General features: G+C 55.3%; 1 protein-coding gene across 2 annotated transcripts; it reads right to left on the bottom strand.

The window, feature by feature from the left end:
* Positions 1-36: 36 nt before the first annotated feature.
* DUOX2 (dual oxidase 2) lies at positions 37-20,181 on the bottom strand. 2 transcript variants are annotated; one of them, XM_054836799.1, is made up of 33 exons: positions 20,118-20,181; positions 19,367-19,450; positions 17,696-17,860; positions 16,445-16,632; positions 14,911-15,112; positions 14,160-14,326; positions 14,015-14,075; positions 13,782-13,878; positions 13,517-13,604; positions 13,046-13,154; positions 12,545-12,708; positions 11,938-12,104; positions 11,627-11,745; positions 10,137-10,274; positions 9,722-9,835; positions 8,899-9,101; positions 8,450-8,635; positions 7,798-8,023; positions 7,036-7,129; positions 6,637-6,812; positions 6,308-6,377; positions 5,751-5,840; positions 4,695-4,873; positions 3,607-3,837; positions 3,278-3,377; positions 3,124-3,173; positions 2,864-2,991; positions 2,522-2,675; positions 2,005-2,237; positions 1,684-1,842; positions 1,368-1,523; positions 1,155-1,283; positions 37-723 (listed from the first exon to the last, which is right to left on the bottom strand). In XM_054836799.1, exons 1-33 carry the CDS (start codon positions 20,179-20,181, stop codon positions 601-603), a joined length of 4,614 nt encoding a protein of 1,537 aa, XP_054692774.1. In that variant the 3' UTR covers positions 37-600. The 2 variants fall into 2 exon arrangements, with proteins under 2 accessions (XP_054692774.1, XP_054692775.1); XM_054836800.1 differs by having other exon boundaries at positions 6,317-6,377; positions 20,118-20,166.
* Between the last annotated feature and the right edge of the window lie 96 nt (positions 20,182-20,277).

Genomic DNA, 20,277 nt, shown 5'->3' with positions numbered 1-20,277 from the left:
GAAGCCAACGCAAACACAACTAAGGCCCTACACAAACCCAGGGAAGGCTCGGAGTGCTAACGAGCAGGCAGGAACACGTGCGTTAGGAAAGCAGAGCCTGTTTCAAGGAGAGGGATGGTGGGGAGCTCTCCGGCTCCTCACCCCGTGTGCCTGCCACCCGAGTCTTGGGACAAAGTGCTGTGAATTCAGGTTGTGCGGGCACCAAGCTGTTCAGAGACATTCCCCGAGCCACCTGGCAGAGCACGAGCTCTGCCCTGCGGTATTAAGTTGGCAGAGCCGGGCTTAACTCAAACACTGGGTTGTCTGGATTGGGACACCCCACCCTGGGCTGCAGGAGTGCGTGGATGGTAGCAGGATGCCCTGGGCTCACAGTGGGGCTGTGCTGGGATGGCAATGCTTTACTGACACACCGCATGCCGGTCTCAGCTCTGCGGGCCTCAGCATCCATGCTCTCGGCCGTGGATGGCTTATCTCCTGGGGATGGCGGTGGGTGGGAGCCCAGGACCATGACCACCTGAAGCATTGCCACACAGGTGCTGGGGTTGAAAACACATTTCCAATGAAGACTGCAGCCCGGGGGTGAAACGGCAGAAGGTAGGGTCAGAAATTCTCGTAGTGGTGTGCAAAGTAGGTCTGGTCCTTCTTGTTCAGCTGCCGACAAGCCTTTTCCACGCTCTTCGTCATCCCGGGCGGGCCACAGCTGAACACCCCGATCTTCTGCACCTGGGGAAGGAGTGAGCCAACGGGGTCAAACCCAGCAGCACCAGCTCTGCCCCCAGCCCCAGTGGCCCCTTGCCCTCTGGCAGCTTTGTGCATGGATGCTGGCCGAGCAGTGTGTCCCGGCCTGATGAGGCTTTTGGGGAGGTTGTCCCCTCCCCGTGGAGCTGCTGGGGCCATGAAGGAAGGATGGGATCCCCCAGGGTCTCTGCCAGCTCCGGGGTCTCGCCGTAGCCGGGGAGTGTTCGGCTGGTGCGAGGCATTGCTGACTCTCGCAGCTCATCCCGACTCCGGAGGGAAAGTGGGGTTCATGCCCCTTCTGCCCTGCCCTTGGTGCAGATGCCACCAAGATCTCCAGGGCCTTGGGGACAGGCTGGGACCAGTCCTCCACACTGGCTGGCAGGTGCCCCCACTCCTGCCCGCAGCCAGGCACTGACCTCGGGGTGCACCTCCTGCAGTGAGCTGAAGAAGGGTACGAAGGGCGGGCGCCCGAAATGGGTGATGGAGCGCAGCCCCGTGAACAGGCTCTTGTTTAGCACCTTCTGGAAGTGCCGCTCGCAGATGTACTGGAAGAGACATCAGTGCACATCAGATGACACAGCATGGCCCAGCACAGCATGGCATCCTCCCAGGTGGGTGGCCAGGCTCACCAGCATGGTGGTGCGCAGGTCGAACTTCTCAGCCAGCTGCGTGATGTAGATGTGCACGGAGACCAGGTCATTCCCGTCTGCCTCCTCCACCTCGCGGATGATGTCTGCCAGCCACTCAAACTGCCGCTGCGTGCGCGTCACCCAGATGAAGTAGATCTGTGGCACACGGGGACGAGGTTCAGTGTGGGGCCAACACCCCACGCACATCCATGGGGCTCCTTCCCAGCTGGGTCATGGGGGATTTTGCCCCTGAAGAGGCCACCAGCAGCAGGGGGCATCTCAGAAGGGCTCTTGGCCTCCAGATGCTTCCTCTTACCTTCTTACACAGGAGCTTGGAGCTGATGGATGACTTGAAGACCAGGTCTTTGAGGATGGATGCAAAGGGCGTCACCCCGATGCCTCCTCCCACCAGCACTGACACCTCGAACTTGTTCCACTCCTGGTGGCCCTCCCCAAAGGGCCCGTCCAGATAGAGCTGGAAGGGAGCCAGCCATCAGCAAAGCATCTCCCTCCTCCACTTGCCCAGGTCTTGGCCACCTTCAAGGCTGGAGGAGTGCCTCAGGCTGGGCACAACCCATTGCTGAGATGCTCCTGGGCTCGGATGTCCCCATCCCTGGAGAAACAGCGTGGGGCTCACCTTGGGCAGCTTGCCGATGAGGGCCAGGCTCTCCGGGGAGTAGAGCTCCCGCAGGCGGGTGGTCCAGGGCCCCACAGCCCGGATGTGCAAGCTCAGCGTGTCCTCGTGCGGCGCCGAGGTCAGGGTGAAGGGGTGGTACTCGGTGGTGCCCAGGGCCACACAGGCGATGCGCACCCACTGCCCGGACTTGTACTCAAAGTCCTGCGGCCGCTGGAACCGGAGGTGGGTGACGCCTGGCGGGGGGGATGGGGACTTCATTAAGGTGTAGACATTGAGCATGGGGCTGGGGGAGATGAGCAGGCTCAAGGAAAGATGGAGCGTTAGAGCTGTGTGCAGGGTGGGTAGGAGGGGGCTCGGGGACGAGCCGTGGAGCCAGGCATGGGGCTCAGGACCTGGCCCTGGGGCCAATCAGCTCTTCTTGCGTAAATAACTGATCCCAGGGTGTGATGGCCTGAGCTTCTGTGCCTCAGTTTCCCTACCTGCAGCCCCAGATGCATGACTGGGGAGGATGCGGTACCTGAGGGCAGGAGCTCGGCTTTCACCACGCTGATCTCCACCTTCTTCCTGCTCAGGCTGAGCAGCTTGTCCGCGCTGTAGATGAGAGCTGGGATGATGAAGTAGATGTGGAAGCGGGGCTGCTGGATCAGCGCGTAGCTGCCGTGGATGATGACCTGGGCAGGGAGCAGCCCGCGTCAGCACAGCACTCGGCACCGTAAGCCATCGCCCCATGTCTGATTTGGTGGCAGCTCAGCAGCAGCAAGGAGCCAGGATTGCGGCCACCAGCTCCCTTGGGACCTCCCCAACTAGTTCACCTTGTTGGCCAGGCTGACCCATGACCCTCTCAGCCCAAATGTTTTACCAGGACGTAGAGGAGCACGTAGAGATGGTGGGTGATCCAGAAGCCCTGGAAGCTGACGCGTCGGAAGTGGTGGGTGGCAAACACATACATCACGGCCAGGATCACGAGGAGCAGCACTCCTGTCATGCCTGTGAGTGAAGTGGTTGGGAGGTCCCAGTGGGGATCAGGGCAGCCCCACAGGGACCCCATCTGGGCTGAGCCAGTGGGCTGCCCATCGTGGGCATGGGCATGCAGGTGGTCTGCCTGCTAGGTGGTCTCACCTGGAATAGTCTGGAAGAACCACCAGTAATACTTCTGTGGGAGCTGTGACCTGGAGAGGGACAAGAGATTGACAGAGCCAACTCCTGGTTTCCAGTTTCATTCCTGTTCCTGCCCAGGACACTCTGTCTGGACTGTGCTTTAAATTTCACCTACCCATCATCCATAAAGACACTGGAAAAGAGGCAGGACAACACGCTGAGAGGCATGACCGAGAAGATGTAGACGTTCACTACGTGACCTGCAGTGTGGAGCACTGTAAGGGACAGAAACCAGGAGAGAAAAGCATCACTCTTGCTGTGGATGGAGATGCAGCAGACCCTGCTGATGTGCCAAGGGACCTGGCAATTCCTCCTCGTCTCTGCCGCAAAGCATCTATGTCTCTCTAGGCTCCGTATGGGTCTTCAAGCTTCTGCCTGGTCCTGCTGTGCCATGATGGGCTGGTCCTCCTGCTTTAACGACACATCCCCCAGCAGCCCACTTACCTGAGAAAATGAGGGCTGCCATGGCAACCCAGCGGTGGAAGTCCACGGCGGCATCGAAGGGGATGTAGTGATTGAGGAAGGTCTCCCGCAGGACAGTGATGAGGTTGCGGCACATGGTGAGCAGGATGTAGGAGTACATGAAGGAGATGCAGGCAGCCGATCCTCGAGAGATGATGATCCCCACAAAGGTGGTCTGTGCAATTCCAGTGCTGGGGGATGCGAAGGCGTAGTCTGGGGACAGAGAGCAGAGAGGGAGTCAACAAGCCCGGCGCTGTGGGCCATGAGCCTTCCTGCAACAAGGGGATGGCCACCTGTGTGGCTCCACCAGGAAAAGGTCACCAGGGATGGGGCTGTGTGGGGACAGGGACATAATTCTCTGCGTCAGACCCCCCAGAGCTGCTGGGTGACAGGGTCTCCTTGGAGGTCAAGGGAGGGGATTGTCCTCCTCTGCCAGACACTGTGAAATGGCACCTTGGTACTGTGTCCTCAGTTGGGCGTCCCAACATGAGAGGTGTCAACAAACTGGAACAAGCCCAGTGGAGGCCACCAGGATGGATGGGAGCTGGATGACGTGTAGAGGAAAGGCTGAGGGAAATGGGCTTGTTCAGGCTGGAGGAGATGGGTCAGGGAAGACTTTATGGCTGTCTGCAATCACTTAATGGGTATTGGAGAGGGGAGAAAGCCAAACTCTTTCTCAGAGATGCACAGTGAAAGGATGAGGCAACAGCACAAGTTTCACCAAAGGAAATTCAGGTTTGATGTAAAATGAAAACCCTTCACAGGGAGGATGGTCAAAAACTAGCACAAGCCCAACAAGGTGGTGGGATCTCCAACCTTGGAGCTCTTCAGACCTTCTCTAGACAAGGCTTTCAGCAGCCTGATTCAACTTTGAAATTGACCTTGCTCTGAGCAGAGCATTGGACCAGACCCCTTCAGAGGCCTCTTCCAACCTCGGTAATCCTTTGGTTATTCCAGGGGAGGACCAACACTGTTGCCCAAAGTTGTACCAGGACCTTTCACACCCCAGCATGCCCCATGCAACCAGCAGCTTTGAGGAGACAAGCGTCTGGGGCTGGATGGGCACTCACAGTAGGCTCTCTCCACGAAGAGGCCAGCGGTGATGGCAGAGAAGAGGACCACACAGACGATATGGCGCCGGTAATTTTCAACGAAGCGCTTAAACTCCTGGATCTTCTGCTGAACTTTGTTCCGCTCGTACTTCTTCCGTTGCGCTTCAGTGTACAAATGCAGCTGGTACTGATTCACCCTGGAAAATACAGGAGGGCTGGCGTCATTTCGAGGTTTAGCAGGCAAGATATGGCTCAGGGCCATGCTGCCCAGATTTGGGTCTTCCTCCCTGTACAGCACTGCGATCATCTCTGCACGCCGGTGACAGCAGTGACCTGCAGAGCACAGTGCCAGCGGCTGATCTCAGGTTGCTGCAGTCTACACACTTTTGAAAGCTGATAACAAATGTGCAGATAGTGACTCACAAATGAAACTGTAGATAAGAACTCTAAAAGATAATTTTAATATTCAACCCTCCAAACTGATCCTGGGGTAGGGGAAGGTTCTTGGAGCTATTAGGGCAAACCAGGATATTCTGGCCATGAATAACAAACACTTAACTGCTTCCTTGTAGAAATACTTGCTGCTGCCACAGCAGTGAGGACCGGAGTCTCTCCTGCAGCTCCTGCAGCAGCCTACGGGTGAACCAGCAGTGTCCCAGGGGGCCAAGGAGCGCGGGCAGGACCTGCCAGGCAAAGCCCCTCTCTGCGGGCAAGGCAAACACTCTAAAAACCACTATCCTGGGCTCTGGAGCTGGCCACTTCATTTTTGGTTTGGTTGGGTTTTGGTTTTTTTTTATAGAGGCACGTGACCCAGTCCCAGCTACGGCACCATCCCCGCCAAGACAGGGCTGTTCCCATAGCTCCTCGGCTGTGCCTGCCTGGGCTGGGGCATCTCCTGCAGGGACGGTCTCACATCCCCTCTCTACGTTGCACCACCGTCATGGGGGTGCTGGCTCCTTGCGGCGGTGCCATTCAACCAGAGGGCTACCCAGTCCAACACAGAGACATGAGAAACAGCAGACAGGCTGAGCCTGGACACGAGAAGCTTGGTCAGTAAGGAGAGGGCATGCTCACTTTCTGCCTGGTCTTTTCCTCAGCTCTTGCCCTTCTCGCTCCACGTAGTGGCTCACGGTGTCCAGTTCTTTCTCCTCCTCTGCAACAGTTCTGTTGGGAATAGAGTTACGTCTAGCCTAAAGCTGTACTTCCAGGATGGGCTTGCCAAAGTTTTCCCCCATTTCCCCACTTTCCCTTTCAGGCTGAGGAGGTGTCCAGCTCTTTCCTGCAAGCCTGCTTGCGTTGACTTTAACTGCATAGTACATGGGCTGGATTGACTCAAGATAACCCTCCCCTCTGAAAAGCAAGGTTGGCCTTCCATCCCCACGTAGTAGATGATGCAATGGGAGCCCTGCAGGAGGCAGTTCCTCCCCTCTGCCTGCCTGCATGCCAGCAGCCCCACCACAGCATCTGGCTTGCTCATGGGCATGTCCCAGTGTGGTTGTCCCCCTTTCCCAGCACTGGGTGTGTGAACATTTGGTGGGAGCATTTGTTGGAGGGGCTGCAATGAAAGATGGATACACAGCTGGGCAGAAAAAGAAGAAGATGCAGCAGCAAGACTAAGGAGGAGAGCTTACCCTTTTGGCTCGCTCTTTTTTATGAAGGAGACGCGGTTGTGCAGGTTTTGCTTGAGCACCTCGGGAATACCTTCAGGAGCCAAAAGGACAAACAGCGGTTTCAAGTGTGTGACATACGGTGGACAAGGTTTAGGCATCTCCCCTGGGCAGGGGTGGGGTGGGGAGGGGCTCTGAGCTGACCCAAACGTGTCGCACACGGAGCGACAGCTGATGCCCCGTTACTGCAGTAGGCTGGAGAGGTTGGTGGGACAAGACTTGGGAGCTGCGCATTGGGTGCTGCCCATCGCCTCCAGCCCTGCAAGGGTGACCCAGGGCTCCTGCCCACTGACCTTTGATGCAGAGCTGGGTGAGGCGAAGCTCGCTGTCGTGGTCCCGCAGCATGTAGTGGAAATCCTCCCATGTCAACTCATCCCTGTCCTGAAACCCTGAGGCCCGAAACATGGACTCGGTCACCTGCTCTGCCTGCTCTCTTGACAGGCAGTTGTTGGAGATCTCAATGAAGGACCTGGAGCAAGGAGGGCAGATGGGAACCTCAGAGAACCACAGCTTGAGTCCTTCAAATAACCCAGGGCAGAGCCCCAGACCAGTTTCACAGGAGATATGGGCTCTTGGTTGTGAGTGTTGAGCCCATGGTCTCTCACACAGCACCCTTGGGGAATGAAGCACAGAAACTGGGAGCTGCTTTTGTTTACAGACATGGTGGAAACATCTGGAGAGATGAGAAGTACCTGAGCATCCTCAGAAACTCCTCCTTGGAGAGGAACCCGTTCTCATCAATGTCATACATCCTGAACATCACCTTGGACTTCTCCTCTGGGGACCCTGGCGGGGGGAAGGAGAGAGGCGAAGAAAGAGCAAGATCCTATTTTCATCGGCAAAAGTGCTTTCAAACATTGTCTTTGCGAGTCTGGACCTGCAGCAGTGAAGTCTCACCCGATTCTGGAAAGACTGAAAGCACACTGCTGATCTCAGCTTGAGCAGTGACTGAATGTCACTAGTGTGCCGCCCTTCTGCATGACTTTCTCAAGTGCAAGGTGAAAAATCGGGTAGATAGGCACTATTTCTTGAGCATTATTTTGCGAACTCAAAATTTTTCTGGGAGCTGCTTTGATTGAATCTGGCATTTACCACCTCCATCTATGAATCTACCTTTCCAGAGGTCATTTATGGTATCTGACATGGCTGTTACCATCTGTCAAGGACAGGATGCATGGTCCGTTCAGAAGATGGGGCAGACTTGTCTATGGCAGTGACAGATCAGCAAATCATTGCTCTGAGATAGCTCCCCTCATGGACAGTCTTACAGAAAACATAATTACATTGTTACTGCCCCGTAACTCAAGTTGAAGCTGTCCTAAGTGATGGGAGTTTGTAGACACTTCTACAGATTGACCTGCTGGATGGATCTTGTCCTTCACTCTGCTGGTGGCATTGCCAGACCCTAGAAACAGGACTTAGGGCAACAGATGAAGACCAGCTCCAGCTCCCACCTTTCATGAAGACCACCAAGATGTCCAAGAACTCCCGGAAGGAGATGTAGCCATTGCCGTCTTTGTCGGCCAGGGAGAACATGGACTCCACAAACATGGAGTGGGCTTTGAGCCCCAGGGCCTCCGCAAACTCAGCCCTGCTCAGCTCACATGTCAGAGATTCCTTTGCCTTCTTTGAAGATTCAAAGTTGAGCTCTCCAGCATCAGACCTGTCGATTTCCAGCACCTGCAGGTTGCGTCCCGCAAAAGAAATCCCATGAGTGCTAGCAGAGCAGAAGGCTGGTGTTCACTTGCCCAACCTATTGCACAGAGACCGGTGGCTCCTCTGGCACAAAACTCATGGGAGCTACCACAAGGAAGTCCCGTGTCTCTCCTACTCAATGTGACTTTCACACTAAACACCACTGACCATTATGAAGACCTTGATTACATCATCCAAAAGTCTCTTTGCAACTTTAGACCCTTATATCACCACAGCAGAAGTCCCTTTGTCTTCCGCAAGGGAAAATGTCCCTCGGTCCTGAAAGTATCGGCAGCTTCCTTGTGCGTGGCTTACCAGCTCTTACGGAAAGCAACAGCAGCAACGTTCATTGCTTAATCAATACAGAAATACCTTCCGCCATGCAACAGAGCCTGCCACACCTTTACATACCTGAGCAAACAGGTGCCTGAAGAAAGTCTCAAGAATTTGTTTTCTCTGCTCCTGGGTGACTGCCCGTTTCATCAGGTTCTGCTCCTTCGTCTCAGATACCTGCAGATCAAGGCCGCTCTCCTCCAAGTAGCCTCGTAGCTTCCCAATGAAACTGCTCCTCTCTGCCTCCTCGCTGAAAAGCAGCACCTGCAGAAGACCCCACCAATGGCTGTGAGCAGCAGAGGGTCATTTGGGACGTGAGTGCTGCTGCTCTTCACCACAGTGCTTGCTCCACAGTATGAGCTGGACCTGGTGGTTCTCAGGAGGCCGCAGCCATGCTTCAGGGACCTACTCTGCTCCCAGTGCCCAGGACTGAGCGGCTCCCAGTGCCCAGGGTGTACGCGACCAGTGGCAGAGGATGGTGGAGAGTCCACGAGAAGGTATCATACCCCAGGCATCATGGTACTCACCAGATCATACTCCTTGGGGCTCTTCAGGAGCAGAGCTTTGTTCCCTTTGTTGCTAGAGAGGATCACCTCCACCCTTTGATGGGTTTTCAGGCTGATGCTCCGGAGCACAGACCCTCTCCCATCCAGCACTTTGAGCACTTTATCAGCTTGGAGCTGAATGAAGACGGGAGAGCTGTCTGTCTTGGGACCGTGCCACTCCATGGCTGGTGGGAGAGAGCAGAGGACTCAGCTGGAAAGGCGCACCTGCGCTTGTATTCATCCCAGCACCTCCTTCATTGAGATGCAGCTTGGGCGTGATTGCATGACCAGACACATGTTAAGGGAAAAGTGATGATCTCCCAACCACAGAGCTCAAGCGCATGGAGAGTGGAGGAGTACAGACCATGGAGCAGGGAGGCAGGACTTTTCCAGTGTCCATGACAAGGAGATACAGTCCCTGTCCTGGAGCTATTGGTCCAATTGCTCTACATAAGTTTCCTTCAGATAAGGTGTAGAGAGGGTTGTAATTACAGGGTCATAGGATGACTTGGGTTGGAAGGGACTCAGGTTGGAAGGGTCTCTTGCCCAGCCTCCTGCCTGAAGTAGGACCAGCTACGGGGTCAGGCCAGGCTGCTCAAGGCTTTGTCCAGTCAGGTCTTGGAGAGGATAGAGACTGCACAACCTCTCTGGGCTACCTGCTCCACTGCTTGCCTATCCTCCTGGGGAAACAGCTTCTCCTTGTATCCATTTTGGATATAAGCTCCAAGCCCAGCCCTGCCTCGGTATGTGCCCTGACTTCAGCAGCATCACCAGATCCATCGCAGATCCAACAGTGCTGCCTCACCGTGTAAGGCCTCCATGGTCACCTCCCTCCGCACACTGGAGCTGTGCTTCTTCTGCAGCTTCTTGAAGTCTCTCCTGCGGAGAACGGCAACGATCCAGGCAACAAACAGAGTCACTGGGGACACATGAGAAGAATGCATGAGAAACCACAAATCTCCTTCCCACTTTGGCAGCATCACCTGTACGACTGGGGCAGACAGGGGTTTACTTCTTCCCCATCACCCCCCAGTTTTATTTAACATAGGGTTGCACCATGAAATCCCTGCTCCCACCTGATGCCCAAGGACCCTGCCACCTCAAGGACCTCAAGAGTGGCCAAGACTCAGCAGCTCCTGCTGGGAGGTGCTTGGTCCATGGGGCACTCAGCCCCTTTCTCTGGTGGAAGAGGAGATGGGTAAAGAAACAGAGCAGCAAACCTAAAGGCAGACAGCAGAGGACAACGATGATGATCCCAAAGCCTGCGCCGCTGCCTTTGAAGTAGTCCAGCACGGTCATGGGTGTGCAGTGGGCCAGGTGTTGAGCTGTCAGCTGCTGGGGCTGGGGGCATGGGTCCCCTGCGTGGGGGGAGACAGGCTGTGAGTGTCATGGACCTTTTACCCCTCTCATACCCCAGGAACATCTGCATTAAGATGCCGGTGGGGTTCATTGCCGAGTCACCCAAGGAGCACTGCAACACTGGGATGCTCAAATTAAACTCCAGATCTTAGGGGACAACCCTTGTTTTCGGGTTGAACCTTTACCTGCCACAGCAAACCAAGCACAAAACTGGAGTCAAGCACTCTGGAAGTTCAGCACCATCACCTCTCCTGATGGGATGGGCTGAGCAAGAAGCACCCTGGGCCACAGAAAATTGGGGCTCAGAGCCTCTGCTCATCCGTATGCTGCAAATCCAGGGAGTGCTCCTGGTGCAGTTGCAGAGACCGTGTGCCAAGGGAACCAAAATGCCTTGCAAGGGCTGGAATGTGTGCCAGGTAAAATGCTTTCGGTAAATGGGAAGGGTGTGGCAAGATCCTGAGAGGAAAAGGCATCCTGCTGTGTTTGCCACACCTCACCCTGAGCATGGCAGCAGGACTCTTCAGGTCTCAGTGGGGAGAGGCAAGCTCATTTCAAGGAAGGCACAGGAGGGCACTGGGGTGAGGGGCTGCACACCAGCACAGGACTAGGCTGCTCCTACCCTGCTGGGAACCCAAAACGTGCTGGGACGCAAGCCCTGAGCTCTCCCTGGGCTGAAATCTGGCTGGCACAGTTCACACTGCCATCGCAACCACATCTGCAGGAAAGCCTGTCCAGCCTTTCCAGCAGCCCCGGTTAACCAGCCACCCCGTCAGCAGAGCGGCCGGGCAGGAGTGGGCATTGTGGTCCAGCACCCAGGGCACATTCAGGGATTGATGCAATTAAAGGCAAGAGTAGGGAACATTACACAGCCATGGTACGCAAAGCTTAACTCATCCACGAACTTCATCACCTTTCAGGTCACCCATCAGTTTAACCTGCAGACCTGTGTGTGCTTGTATATTAAAGGAGCTAGAGGACACGTCAGTGAGGAGCGTGTCACAGCGTGGGGTAGGCAGAGGGCAAGCTTTAACCACAGCATGACCTTCCAGAGCATCAGTTGCATTTTTGTTCCTGGAGATCTTTCCAAGACTCATGCAATGCACATGCCTGGACTTCAGCCCACTTTCAACATCAGCGCTGCCCGCCTTGCTTACAAGCAACTCTTGTGTGCATTTTGCACACATTTTGCTGGCTTAGGAGCATAGCAGGTGTCAGGCTTGAGAAACAGCCAGCCCGATGCTTTCCCTGTGTCGCTGAGTCACCAGCCGTGTCACCGAGACGGGTCTGCTCTCCTCCCTCCCTCACTGGTGCCGTTCGCTCCCTGCGCCCTGCCATTACACGAAGCGCTCACCCGTGCTCCAGACGAACACGCAGGGCTGGAGGTCTGTGGGGTCTGCAGAGGTGACGGCAGCCAGGATGTCACGGAAGGTGGTGCGACGGATCTTACTGGTTTCCTCCACTGTGAACAGCCTGGGGAAAAAGATGCGGGGCCAAGCGGTGGCCCTAGGTGTCACTGTCTGGCAGCAGGAGGGATTTGTTCCCCCCCGCACTGTTTTAGGAACCAAGGAAGCCGGAGGATGGTTTCTTCCTCCAGCGCTAGTTGTTAAGTCTTAGAGCAGTGGGCAGCCTACTCCATGTGCCAGAAGGGGAAGAGGCATTTACCCATTCTTGGTGTTTTCGAACCAAAATCTGTCGCCATCACGCAGGCGCACAAACTGGTCCAGGATGATGGCGCTGAAGAGGGAGCCGTCAGCCTCCAGCATGCCTCCGGGGAGCAGCTCCAGCCTGGCTGTGTTGTTGGCATACAGAGCAGCAACCTTCTCCAGGACCTGGCCAGAAACCCCCGCCGCGCACATGTGAGCAGAGGGAATTCGGCCAGGGCCTCAGAAAGTCTTGGCAAGCCTCAGGAGGAGCGAGGAACGTGCATGTCCCAGGCATCACTCATCCGTGATCTGGGAGGATGCTCAGCCCCACACAGCCTCGAGCTCATGACTTGGACTCGAGCAACTAAGCGTCACTCCCAAAGCATCTCAGCTTCAGGAGGAGCAGAGCACGCAGTGGCACAGGAGCACTGGGGCAGGATATATTTATTCATGACATGTAATTAACACAGTTACCCCAATGCAACAGCCCCGCAGGCATGAAAATGAGCTAGGACAGGATGCACAGTGATGTTCTCCTACATTGCTGGAGAAGCCAGTTACTGCCTGGACTGCCCCAACGTCCTTTGACCCACACAATTTCTGTGCCCAGACCAGTTCCCTGTTACCTGTTGCTCCAGGTGTGGGGCAAGGTCTGACCAGTTCTGGAGAGGATCAAACCCAAATCGCTCCCGGGCTTGGTTATAGGTGGGCAGGCCAAGGTCTCGCCCGCGCTGAAACCAGCTGGCCACGTAGTCGGTGCGGGAGTACTTCAGGGGCCCGTACCAGTAATCTGTGGGGGGATTTGAAGCTGCGGTGATGGCAAGGCAGAGCCAGAGGAGCAACCCCAACCGCCATAGCTGCTGGGCTGGCCTCCTCCCTCTGCCATGGGCCATGCTAAACATGGGGATCATCTCCATGCCCTTGCCAGGATGGTCCCAGTAACATGCTTAACATGCCCTGCAGCTTCCCTGCATCTCCATTAACAAGGTTGAAGCTGGTTGGCGTGTGTGGTTGGGTGCTGATGGCAGTGGCCATGGGACTTGTCTCCCCACCTCGGTCCCTGCACAGTCCCAGGACAGAGGGTCCCCCACCGACACGCCAGCTGCGGTGCAGGGGGGGGTGCAGACCTTGGAGATCTTCCACCACAATGTTGTCCTCCCGCTCGGCAATCTGTGAGCTCATCCCCAGCAGGAGGTTGTCCACGTCCACATCCTCTGCCTGCTGCAGCCCGGTGCTCTGAGGGGAGATGGGAAGAGCAGATGATTCCTCGCAGGACCAAGGATGTGGGGCAGCCCCACACCCCTGAACTGGTGCCCATAGGGGTGCAGGCCCTGGGCGCAGGGGGACCAGGGACTTCTTCCAGGTTCATTTTTTGCACATCAGCTCAACCTTGAGGTCTGAGCCCGCTGCGGCTGGAGGTGGTATCTGGGGATGTCCGGATGGGGAGGATCTCACACCCCTGGGTTGGCTGTCATGCTCTGCACCCAATTTCCCTTTCAGACCCCTGTGGGGTCCTCCGTAATGTAAAGCAAGGAATGAAGCCCCGCCCCCAGCCAGCCTGCCACATCCTCAGGACCCTCGTGCTCCCTTCCCCGTACCTCTCTGCTCCAGTAGCTGTTGCAGAGCCTCACTGCTGGGAATGGGCCACCGGGGCCAGACACATTCTGGAACCGGCACTTGGGGTCTCTGGAACAGCAGAGAAGGGCTGGACCCACATCCCCCAGCTGGGGCTGCCCCGAGCTGGCAGGGCTTGGCTGTCCCAGGGAAGGGACTGGGACCATCCCCAGCCACCACCCCAGCTCAGGCATCCCCTTCCCTGGCATGGGCACAGCTTTCCTGCAGCCCCCCCCAGGCTGATCCTACCTCTTGTAAACGCCTGGTGGCACCATGGTGGCCAGGAATTGCCCCACAGCTGCCACGAACTCCGGCGAGAGGCTGGGGTCCAGGTGCTGCTGGTAACCTGTGGGGCAGCAGCCACAGTCCAGCAGCCAGGCTGCAGGGAAAGGGGGCCGAGACCCCTCTCCCACCCCGTCCCCCTGCTCCCCTGGTCCCCCCACCCCTGCTCCCCATGCTCCATCACCTGCCGTGTCCCTCACCTTTGTACTCCGGGATAGTTCGCCCCAGCAGGGTCGGCAGCCACTCGTACAGCACGATGTTCTAGGGCACAGGGGAACCAGGTCAGGGCCAGCACCGGGGAGGATGTCAGGGGTCCCGGCAGAGCCAGGGGGTCCCATCCCTCACCTGGAAAGTGGCGATGACCTGCTTGCGAGTGTGCTGGAAGAGGTCTTCATCAGACCAGCTGGGGTGCTCCTGGGCCAGCTTCATAGCCATGTGGTTGTGGTACCGAAACCAGGCGATGCTCTCAGCCTGCAGAAAGCGGTTCTCGTTCCCCCAGGCACTCCCCAGGTCTGCAAGAGCCGCCGGGACCATCAGTGGGGGATGCCACTGGGTCTAGCTTTGCCTGTGGCTGGAGGAGCATCCCCAGCCCTGTGGCTGTAGCCCAGCATCCCCTTGTCCCCTCCCCCTTCCTCCCTCCCTGGGGAGATGAGCAGCCCGAGCGAGCGAGAAGCAGCACTGTGTGCCCAGCATGGACCAAAGGTCAGGCAGGTGAGGAATTCGGAGCAAGCTGAGCAGGTTTTTATCGGCAGCAGTCCTTTGCCCCAGAGGACGTCATCTTGGATCAGAGGGAGAAGCACCCTCTGGTCTCTGTGTGTTGGCTGGGAAATGTCCTGCTGCCTCTCGGGGATGCGGCACCTTAAGGTCACAGCGTGGCTTTGCTGGGAAGCCTTCGCCGGGGCAAACATCTTCCTCCCCCTTGGGCTGCGAAACTGCCTGCTCTCCCATGGGACTCCTGACCCATATGTCACCACACCTGCCCCTGCTCTTTCCCAGGGTCCCATGTGGGCTCAGCTTCAGGGGGCTCCTGCTCCCCCTGCTCACGGTCAGGGATGGAGCCAAGCAGGTGAGAACCCATTGAGGATGCCACCATTACCGTAGATCCCCCGGGGACCACCCTGTCCCGTGGATGGATCCAACGCCTTCCACATGGGGACCCTCCCATCCGTCTCCCTCGGGAGGCGTCCGCTGGGCCCCGACGCCAGTTGTCCCCCTGAGAAGCTCCTCAGGGCATCACTCCAGGAGTGCGAGGGGCCATAGATGGAGCTGCCGTCCAGCCAGCCCGTCACCTCGTTGGTCTAGGGCAAGCACAGGGAACGGGGCGTTAATAGGCACCAGGGTCTTACGGAAAGATGCAAAACATCTGAAAAGCCCCAGTCCAGCCCTTTTGGTCTTACAAGGCAGCCACCCCATCCCCTGTTTTAACATGAACTATCAGGATGCAAATATCAACACTCTGTGCAAACGGCAGGAACAAGTGCCAGGTACAAGAAAAGATCAGGTACAGCTTTTCCAAAAGTATGAGTTGGGATTTTTTTTTTTTTCCTTTCCTCCCAATTATTTTCAGCCATGCCCAGAAGCAGAAATTTTGAATGCCTATGTAGGGAAGACCAAGCTGGAAGGGGACTAAACCCATCCCTGGGGAAACTGGTAACACTGGAGCTTTCCCCTCTGGGGAGCTCTGTCCTCGCAGCAGGGAGTCCCTCTGCCCTGGCAGCACGACGAATATCTCTCCTGCCAAATGTTTTCGTGAAAACATCCTTTTTAGTCTGAAAACATGCCGGAGTTTTCATTTTTAAAAGGTTTGAAATACTGCTAAAAACATGACTTGCTAATCTGGTCTCATCATGGTCTGTCACATGAAGGGTTCAGGGGGGGTTATTTTGCTTCAGCAATTTTGATTGGGAAGCTTTCCAGCAGGAAAGAAAAAGCACACAGGCTTGGGAACACATCCAGCCTCAGCACAGCAAAATACAGAGAAATTGGGGGGGGGAAATCTGGATTTTTTCCAAAATGATTGAAATTCAGAGAAGCTTTACGGATTTACAACTTTATGACAGTACCGGCTCGGTTTTCTGATGCATTATTAAAGATAAGAGTTGATGCCTAAAAAAAAAATGTGTCATAATTACTGACCTCCTGGAGCGGCAGAAATGTATAAATTGGTTGTGGAAGTTCATTACACTTGTACCAAAAAGGCTCCGCTTGTCACACCGCATACAGACAGCCCTACCTTTGCTCATTTTGACTGAAGTGATAAAAACTTTGGCAGCCAAGGAAGACTGCGAATTGCTCCTGCTTTACCCTTTCCTCTTCTGCCCTCCAAAACCCCTGAAGATACTCAAATTTGCATTAAAAGAGACGACACAGGCAGATCTAGAGAAATTACGTTTTCTTTGGCCAAGAAAAGCACTGATTTTGAGCAACCACAAATGTTGCTCCATGTGAACCTTGGAGGGAGGTTGTGCTTTGGGTTCGTTTGAAACTGGTTCAAACACTTGAGAGACGTATATTTTTAAGGAAACAGTGTTCTTTTATTTTTGCAAACACTGTCTTGGCTGCTACAGACCCCAATGTTGGGTGAAGAGGAATTTAGCCAAAAGGCAAAGAGCAAAGGAAATGCTACCTACCTGTTCCCGGGGGCTGTTGGGGCTCTGCCCCGTCTCCATCGCCCATTGGATGCGCTGGAAGGGCAGGACCACATCTCCAGTGCCTGCAGGGTCAAACACGAGGTCTCCGGGTGGGATGCGGATGTTCAGGAACTCAGCAGGGCAGCCGGGTTTCTCCGTCCCTAGGATGTCCGAGAGCACATGGAAACCTGCCAGAGACCCAAGCATGGTCAGCAGCTGGGAGGACTGCCACTAGCACTTGGAGCAGGGCATGATGGTGGGCAGCTGAGGGGACCACCAAGTGCAGCAAGAGTGGTTTCTTTCCTGCCTTCACTGCTGGTTTGCTCCACAACTTTGAAAAAGGAGCTCAGCACATCTGGGCTCCAGCCTACAGGAACAGGGCTCCAGGTGCCCCAGCCAGACCTCATGAGTAGGGTAGGGTCATTCAGGGACCAGGGTGGAGAAACTCAACCAGCGGATGTTCAGAGACCACGGGCAGCTGGATCATCTGCTGGCCACCACTTCACCAGGAGCAGGCTCTGCATTTAGCCACTATTTCCCTGAGCTCCCCCTTGCCTGTGGCCTTCAAGGTCAAGGGTTGCTGCTGATGCTGAGCCTGGTGGCTGCTGTTGGTCCATTTGAGCTTTGGTGTGATGGGGAAAAACTACCTCCAGGGAGAAGCTAAACGGTACTGCACTAGTGTCTGCCCCTCCTGTGGCCCATCTTGGTGCCAAGCACCACGGCTTGGGTGTCCAGGAACGTGCACGAACCTTAAGCTGCATGGGGAGCTAATTGTCTCCACTTCTTTCACAAGTTCAGCCTGTTTGCTCAATGAGCTGAGGGTATTTCCCAGAAAGAGACATCCCCAGGCTTGGAGACCCAAGACCCCGCCAAGCTCCTGAGTGACAGCAAAAACTGCTCCGACTTGCAGCAATTCTGCCCAGCAGTCACCCTCGGCGTGGCTCTTATCACATCTCTCAGGCATTTTGCAACGGGGTAGCTTTACTGCTAAAACAAATGAGGAAGTTCCCAAACGACAAATAATCAGCATTTGGGGCAACTGCCAAAGGTCACCAAAAATTCATGCAAACTCTCTTGGCTGGCGGTACTTTGGGATGGCAATACCCAAAGCTTTATCTTTCAGGTGTGGGTCTGCTATGAAGCGGCGGTGGGTGAGGAGCACTCTGACACATTGGCCTTGTGAAGTGAGAAACCAACATTTTTCCACCCAAACCAACATTTCTCCACCCAGTGCCAGGCCCTGGCTCTTACCAAAGAAGACAGCCAACACGGTTGTGTTCCGGCGGGAGGGCAGCCCGGAGGGTCCCCGCGCCAACGCGTCGCTGAGCTGGCGAGCGTTGGGCACGTGGGGCTCCTGCAGCGCCTGGTAGACGCCGTCCGCGTAGTTGGCCGGCAGGAGACGCAGCAGCCTGGAACCTGCGGCACCAAAGCAACACGGCGTGGGTCTGGCAGCACCCGGGAGATGCAGCAATAGCGGGGTACGCCGATGTGTGTGGGGGTCACAGAAGAGAGCGAGAGGATGGCATAGACGCTTATAGTGGCCAAGAACACGCCAGTTTTGGTACCGGCACCCAAAACTTCTTGCAAAACTGGGATCTGTCCTCTTAGAAATAGGAGGGATCCTCCATGGGCATGTTCCCTTCCCGTTGCCTCCTGGAGGTCTGGGGTGGTGCTCCAGTGGGTAACTGGCATGATGTTAAGCTGCCCATGTTGACTGTGTGATCCTACACAAGCGTGGTGATTGCCAGCGCCATAGGGGACAGTCGGAGAGGCAGAGAGACAAAGGAGAAGATGAGAGAGAAACACCCTGGCTTCACACCCAGTGTCCCGTCACTGAAAAGCCCAGAGCTGGGAGGTTTTTTCTAACTTATGATCGAGTTTGTTTTGAATGGCTCGTCACCAGTGCAGTGGGCTTCATTTGCTGGAGCTCCCCAGAGCTGGGGGAAATCCTGAGTTACTGGCTTAGTTTCAGGCTTAGTTTCCATAGATTTGTTTCCAATTGTTAAGGTTTGATCTGCCTGCTCTGGAAAAGAGAGATCTTGTCTGCCAGGGACCTGTTGGATCTCCCTGACAGGCTTTGGTGTAACCAAAGGGCTGATGATGCACATGTCATGTTGGAGAGACTTTCAGACTCTGAGAAAGCTGTGTAATTGCCACTGCACCTTATGTCACCGTGTAGGTGACCAATCTTGGCTGCAGGAAATAGGAGGATTCATCATCTTTAATACTTTAGATAAGATCCTGCCTGATCTGCCCTGGTGCCTGGCTCAGGGACATCTCCTGAAGGTGGACCCATGGGCTGGTCGTAGGAATGATAAAACAGCTCACCACTGGCACAGGGAAATCCCGCATGCCCATCCCAGTACAGACCAGTACAAGCTGCAGCCCAACAGCGCAATATCTGTCCTGTGCAGAGTGGAAGAGGAGTAGGTCCAGCATGCCTGGACCATGAACTCTTCTACCTCTGGCTTTGTGTTGAATACTGCATGCTGATTTTGGCTGAAGATGCCTTTTCCAGTTCTGGGATCCCTGACCACCACAGAAATGCCTGCTGGGAAGAGCTGGGTCCTCCCTAAGTCAGGTGTTTTGAATGGCCCCGCAAAGGCACAGCTCTGCTCTGGGACTGATCCAACACCAGCGCGACCTGCAGATGGTGCCTGGGCAGCAGGTAAAGGTGGCATGGCCAGGGCGTGGGAGACATGGGCTGCTTGTCCCCTCCAGACTGCTCTAATGGGGCTGTTAGGTGCATCTAGGCACCTACCCCGCGTTCAGACAGCCACCCCTCAGGGACACAGGAGGTGGCATTGCCTGGTCACCAGGCTCAAGTCAGAAAGGGTTTCCCTCTCAGTCGTAAAGCGAGCCAGATGCCAAAGTGCCAGCTCGCCCCGTCCCACCATCCCCATCCCCAGGGCTGGCACTCACCCACCGAGCCGCGACTGTGGTGCAGCAGGTTGTTGTACCAGCCGTCATAGCGCTGGACCTCCCAGGAGATGTTCTCCTGGGCTCCTGGAAGAGACCGGACCCACTTGGTGAGCAGCAAAAAAAAATGCATGAAATGAGCGTTTCCATTACAGGATTATATTGTGATATTTTCCCATATTCTTGCTGAAACTTTCTGTACAAACAGTTTTTAGGCAAGTTTTGCACTCCTTCTGAGGGATAAGCAATGTCTAAAATAAGAAATTCATGCTTGTGATCCTGGTGTCCCCAAATCAATTTCTGGCCCCCCACCAGCCTACTCCCAAAGGATCTTCATTTTCCCCTTCTCTCTCATTGTATCAGAAGTCTCTCCTTCCTTCCGATCCCCACAATGTCCATGTGAGTCAAGCAAATGCCTTGACTCTAGAGTTATGCTCTCCTCCGTGCATCGTGTATCAACATCGGCCTTTGCCAATAAATATATACTTTGTTTCCTTTGTCTTAATTTTTATTGCTTTTATTATAATACTAGCAAGAAGCTCCAGTTCCTGGTTATAAGCTGTGTACACATATAAACAGCAGTAGGTGAGTCTCCCAACCTGGAAGCTCTGCAGTTCAGCATTTTGCTCCTTTTTTTTCTTATCTCCTCACAAACTGAATCATCCCCATCTCTGATATGATGTCACATGAGTTAGAGGAAATTCTCCTAAGGGAAAAAACTATCCAGGATTTCCTTCCCTGAAACCGTACTTACCCCCCAAGGTCCACGTCACCAGCAGAACTGCGGTCAAACTCAACATCATGTCCTCAGGTTGCATTGGCCACTGGGTCTTTGGAAGCGGAGACCTGCAAACAGGGAGGACAAGGAGGGAGCTGGAGCTGGGCTGCTCCTGGAGGCTGGGAACATGCACAGA

This window comes from Grus americana, chromosome 10 (genome assembly GCF_028858705.1).
Source record: "Grus americana isolate bGruAme1 chromosome 10, bGruAme1.mat, whole genome shotgun sequence".
Classification (NCBI taxonomy): domain Eukaryota; kingdom Metazoa; phylum Chordata; class Aves; order Gruiformes; family Gruidae; genus Grus; species Grus americana.
The sequence above is the reverse complement of the archived record's forward strand: the minus strand, read 5'-3'. Positions and strand labels throughout refer to the sequence as shown.

Coding starts and splice junctions, on each gene's coding strand:
- DUOX2 (XM_054836799.1), bottom strand. CDS start 20,181: ATGCAACCTGAGGACATGATGTTGAGTTTGACCGCAGTTCTGCTGGTG. Junction 11,746..11,937: donor TTCGAAAACACCAAGAATGG/GTAAATGCCTCT, acceptor CTTTTTCCCCAG/GCTGTTCACAGTGGAGGAAA. Junction 3,838..4,694: donor CTTCGTGGAGAGAGCCTACT/GTGAGTGCCCAT, acceptor CTCTGTCCCCAG/ACTACGCCTTCGCATCCCCC.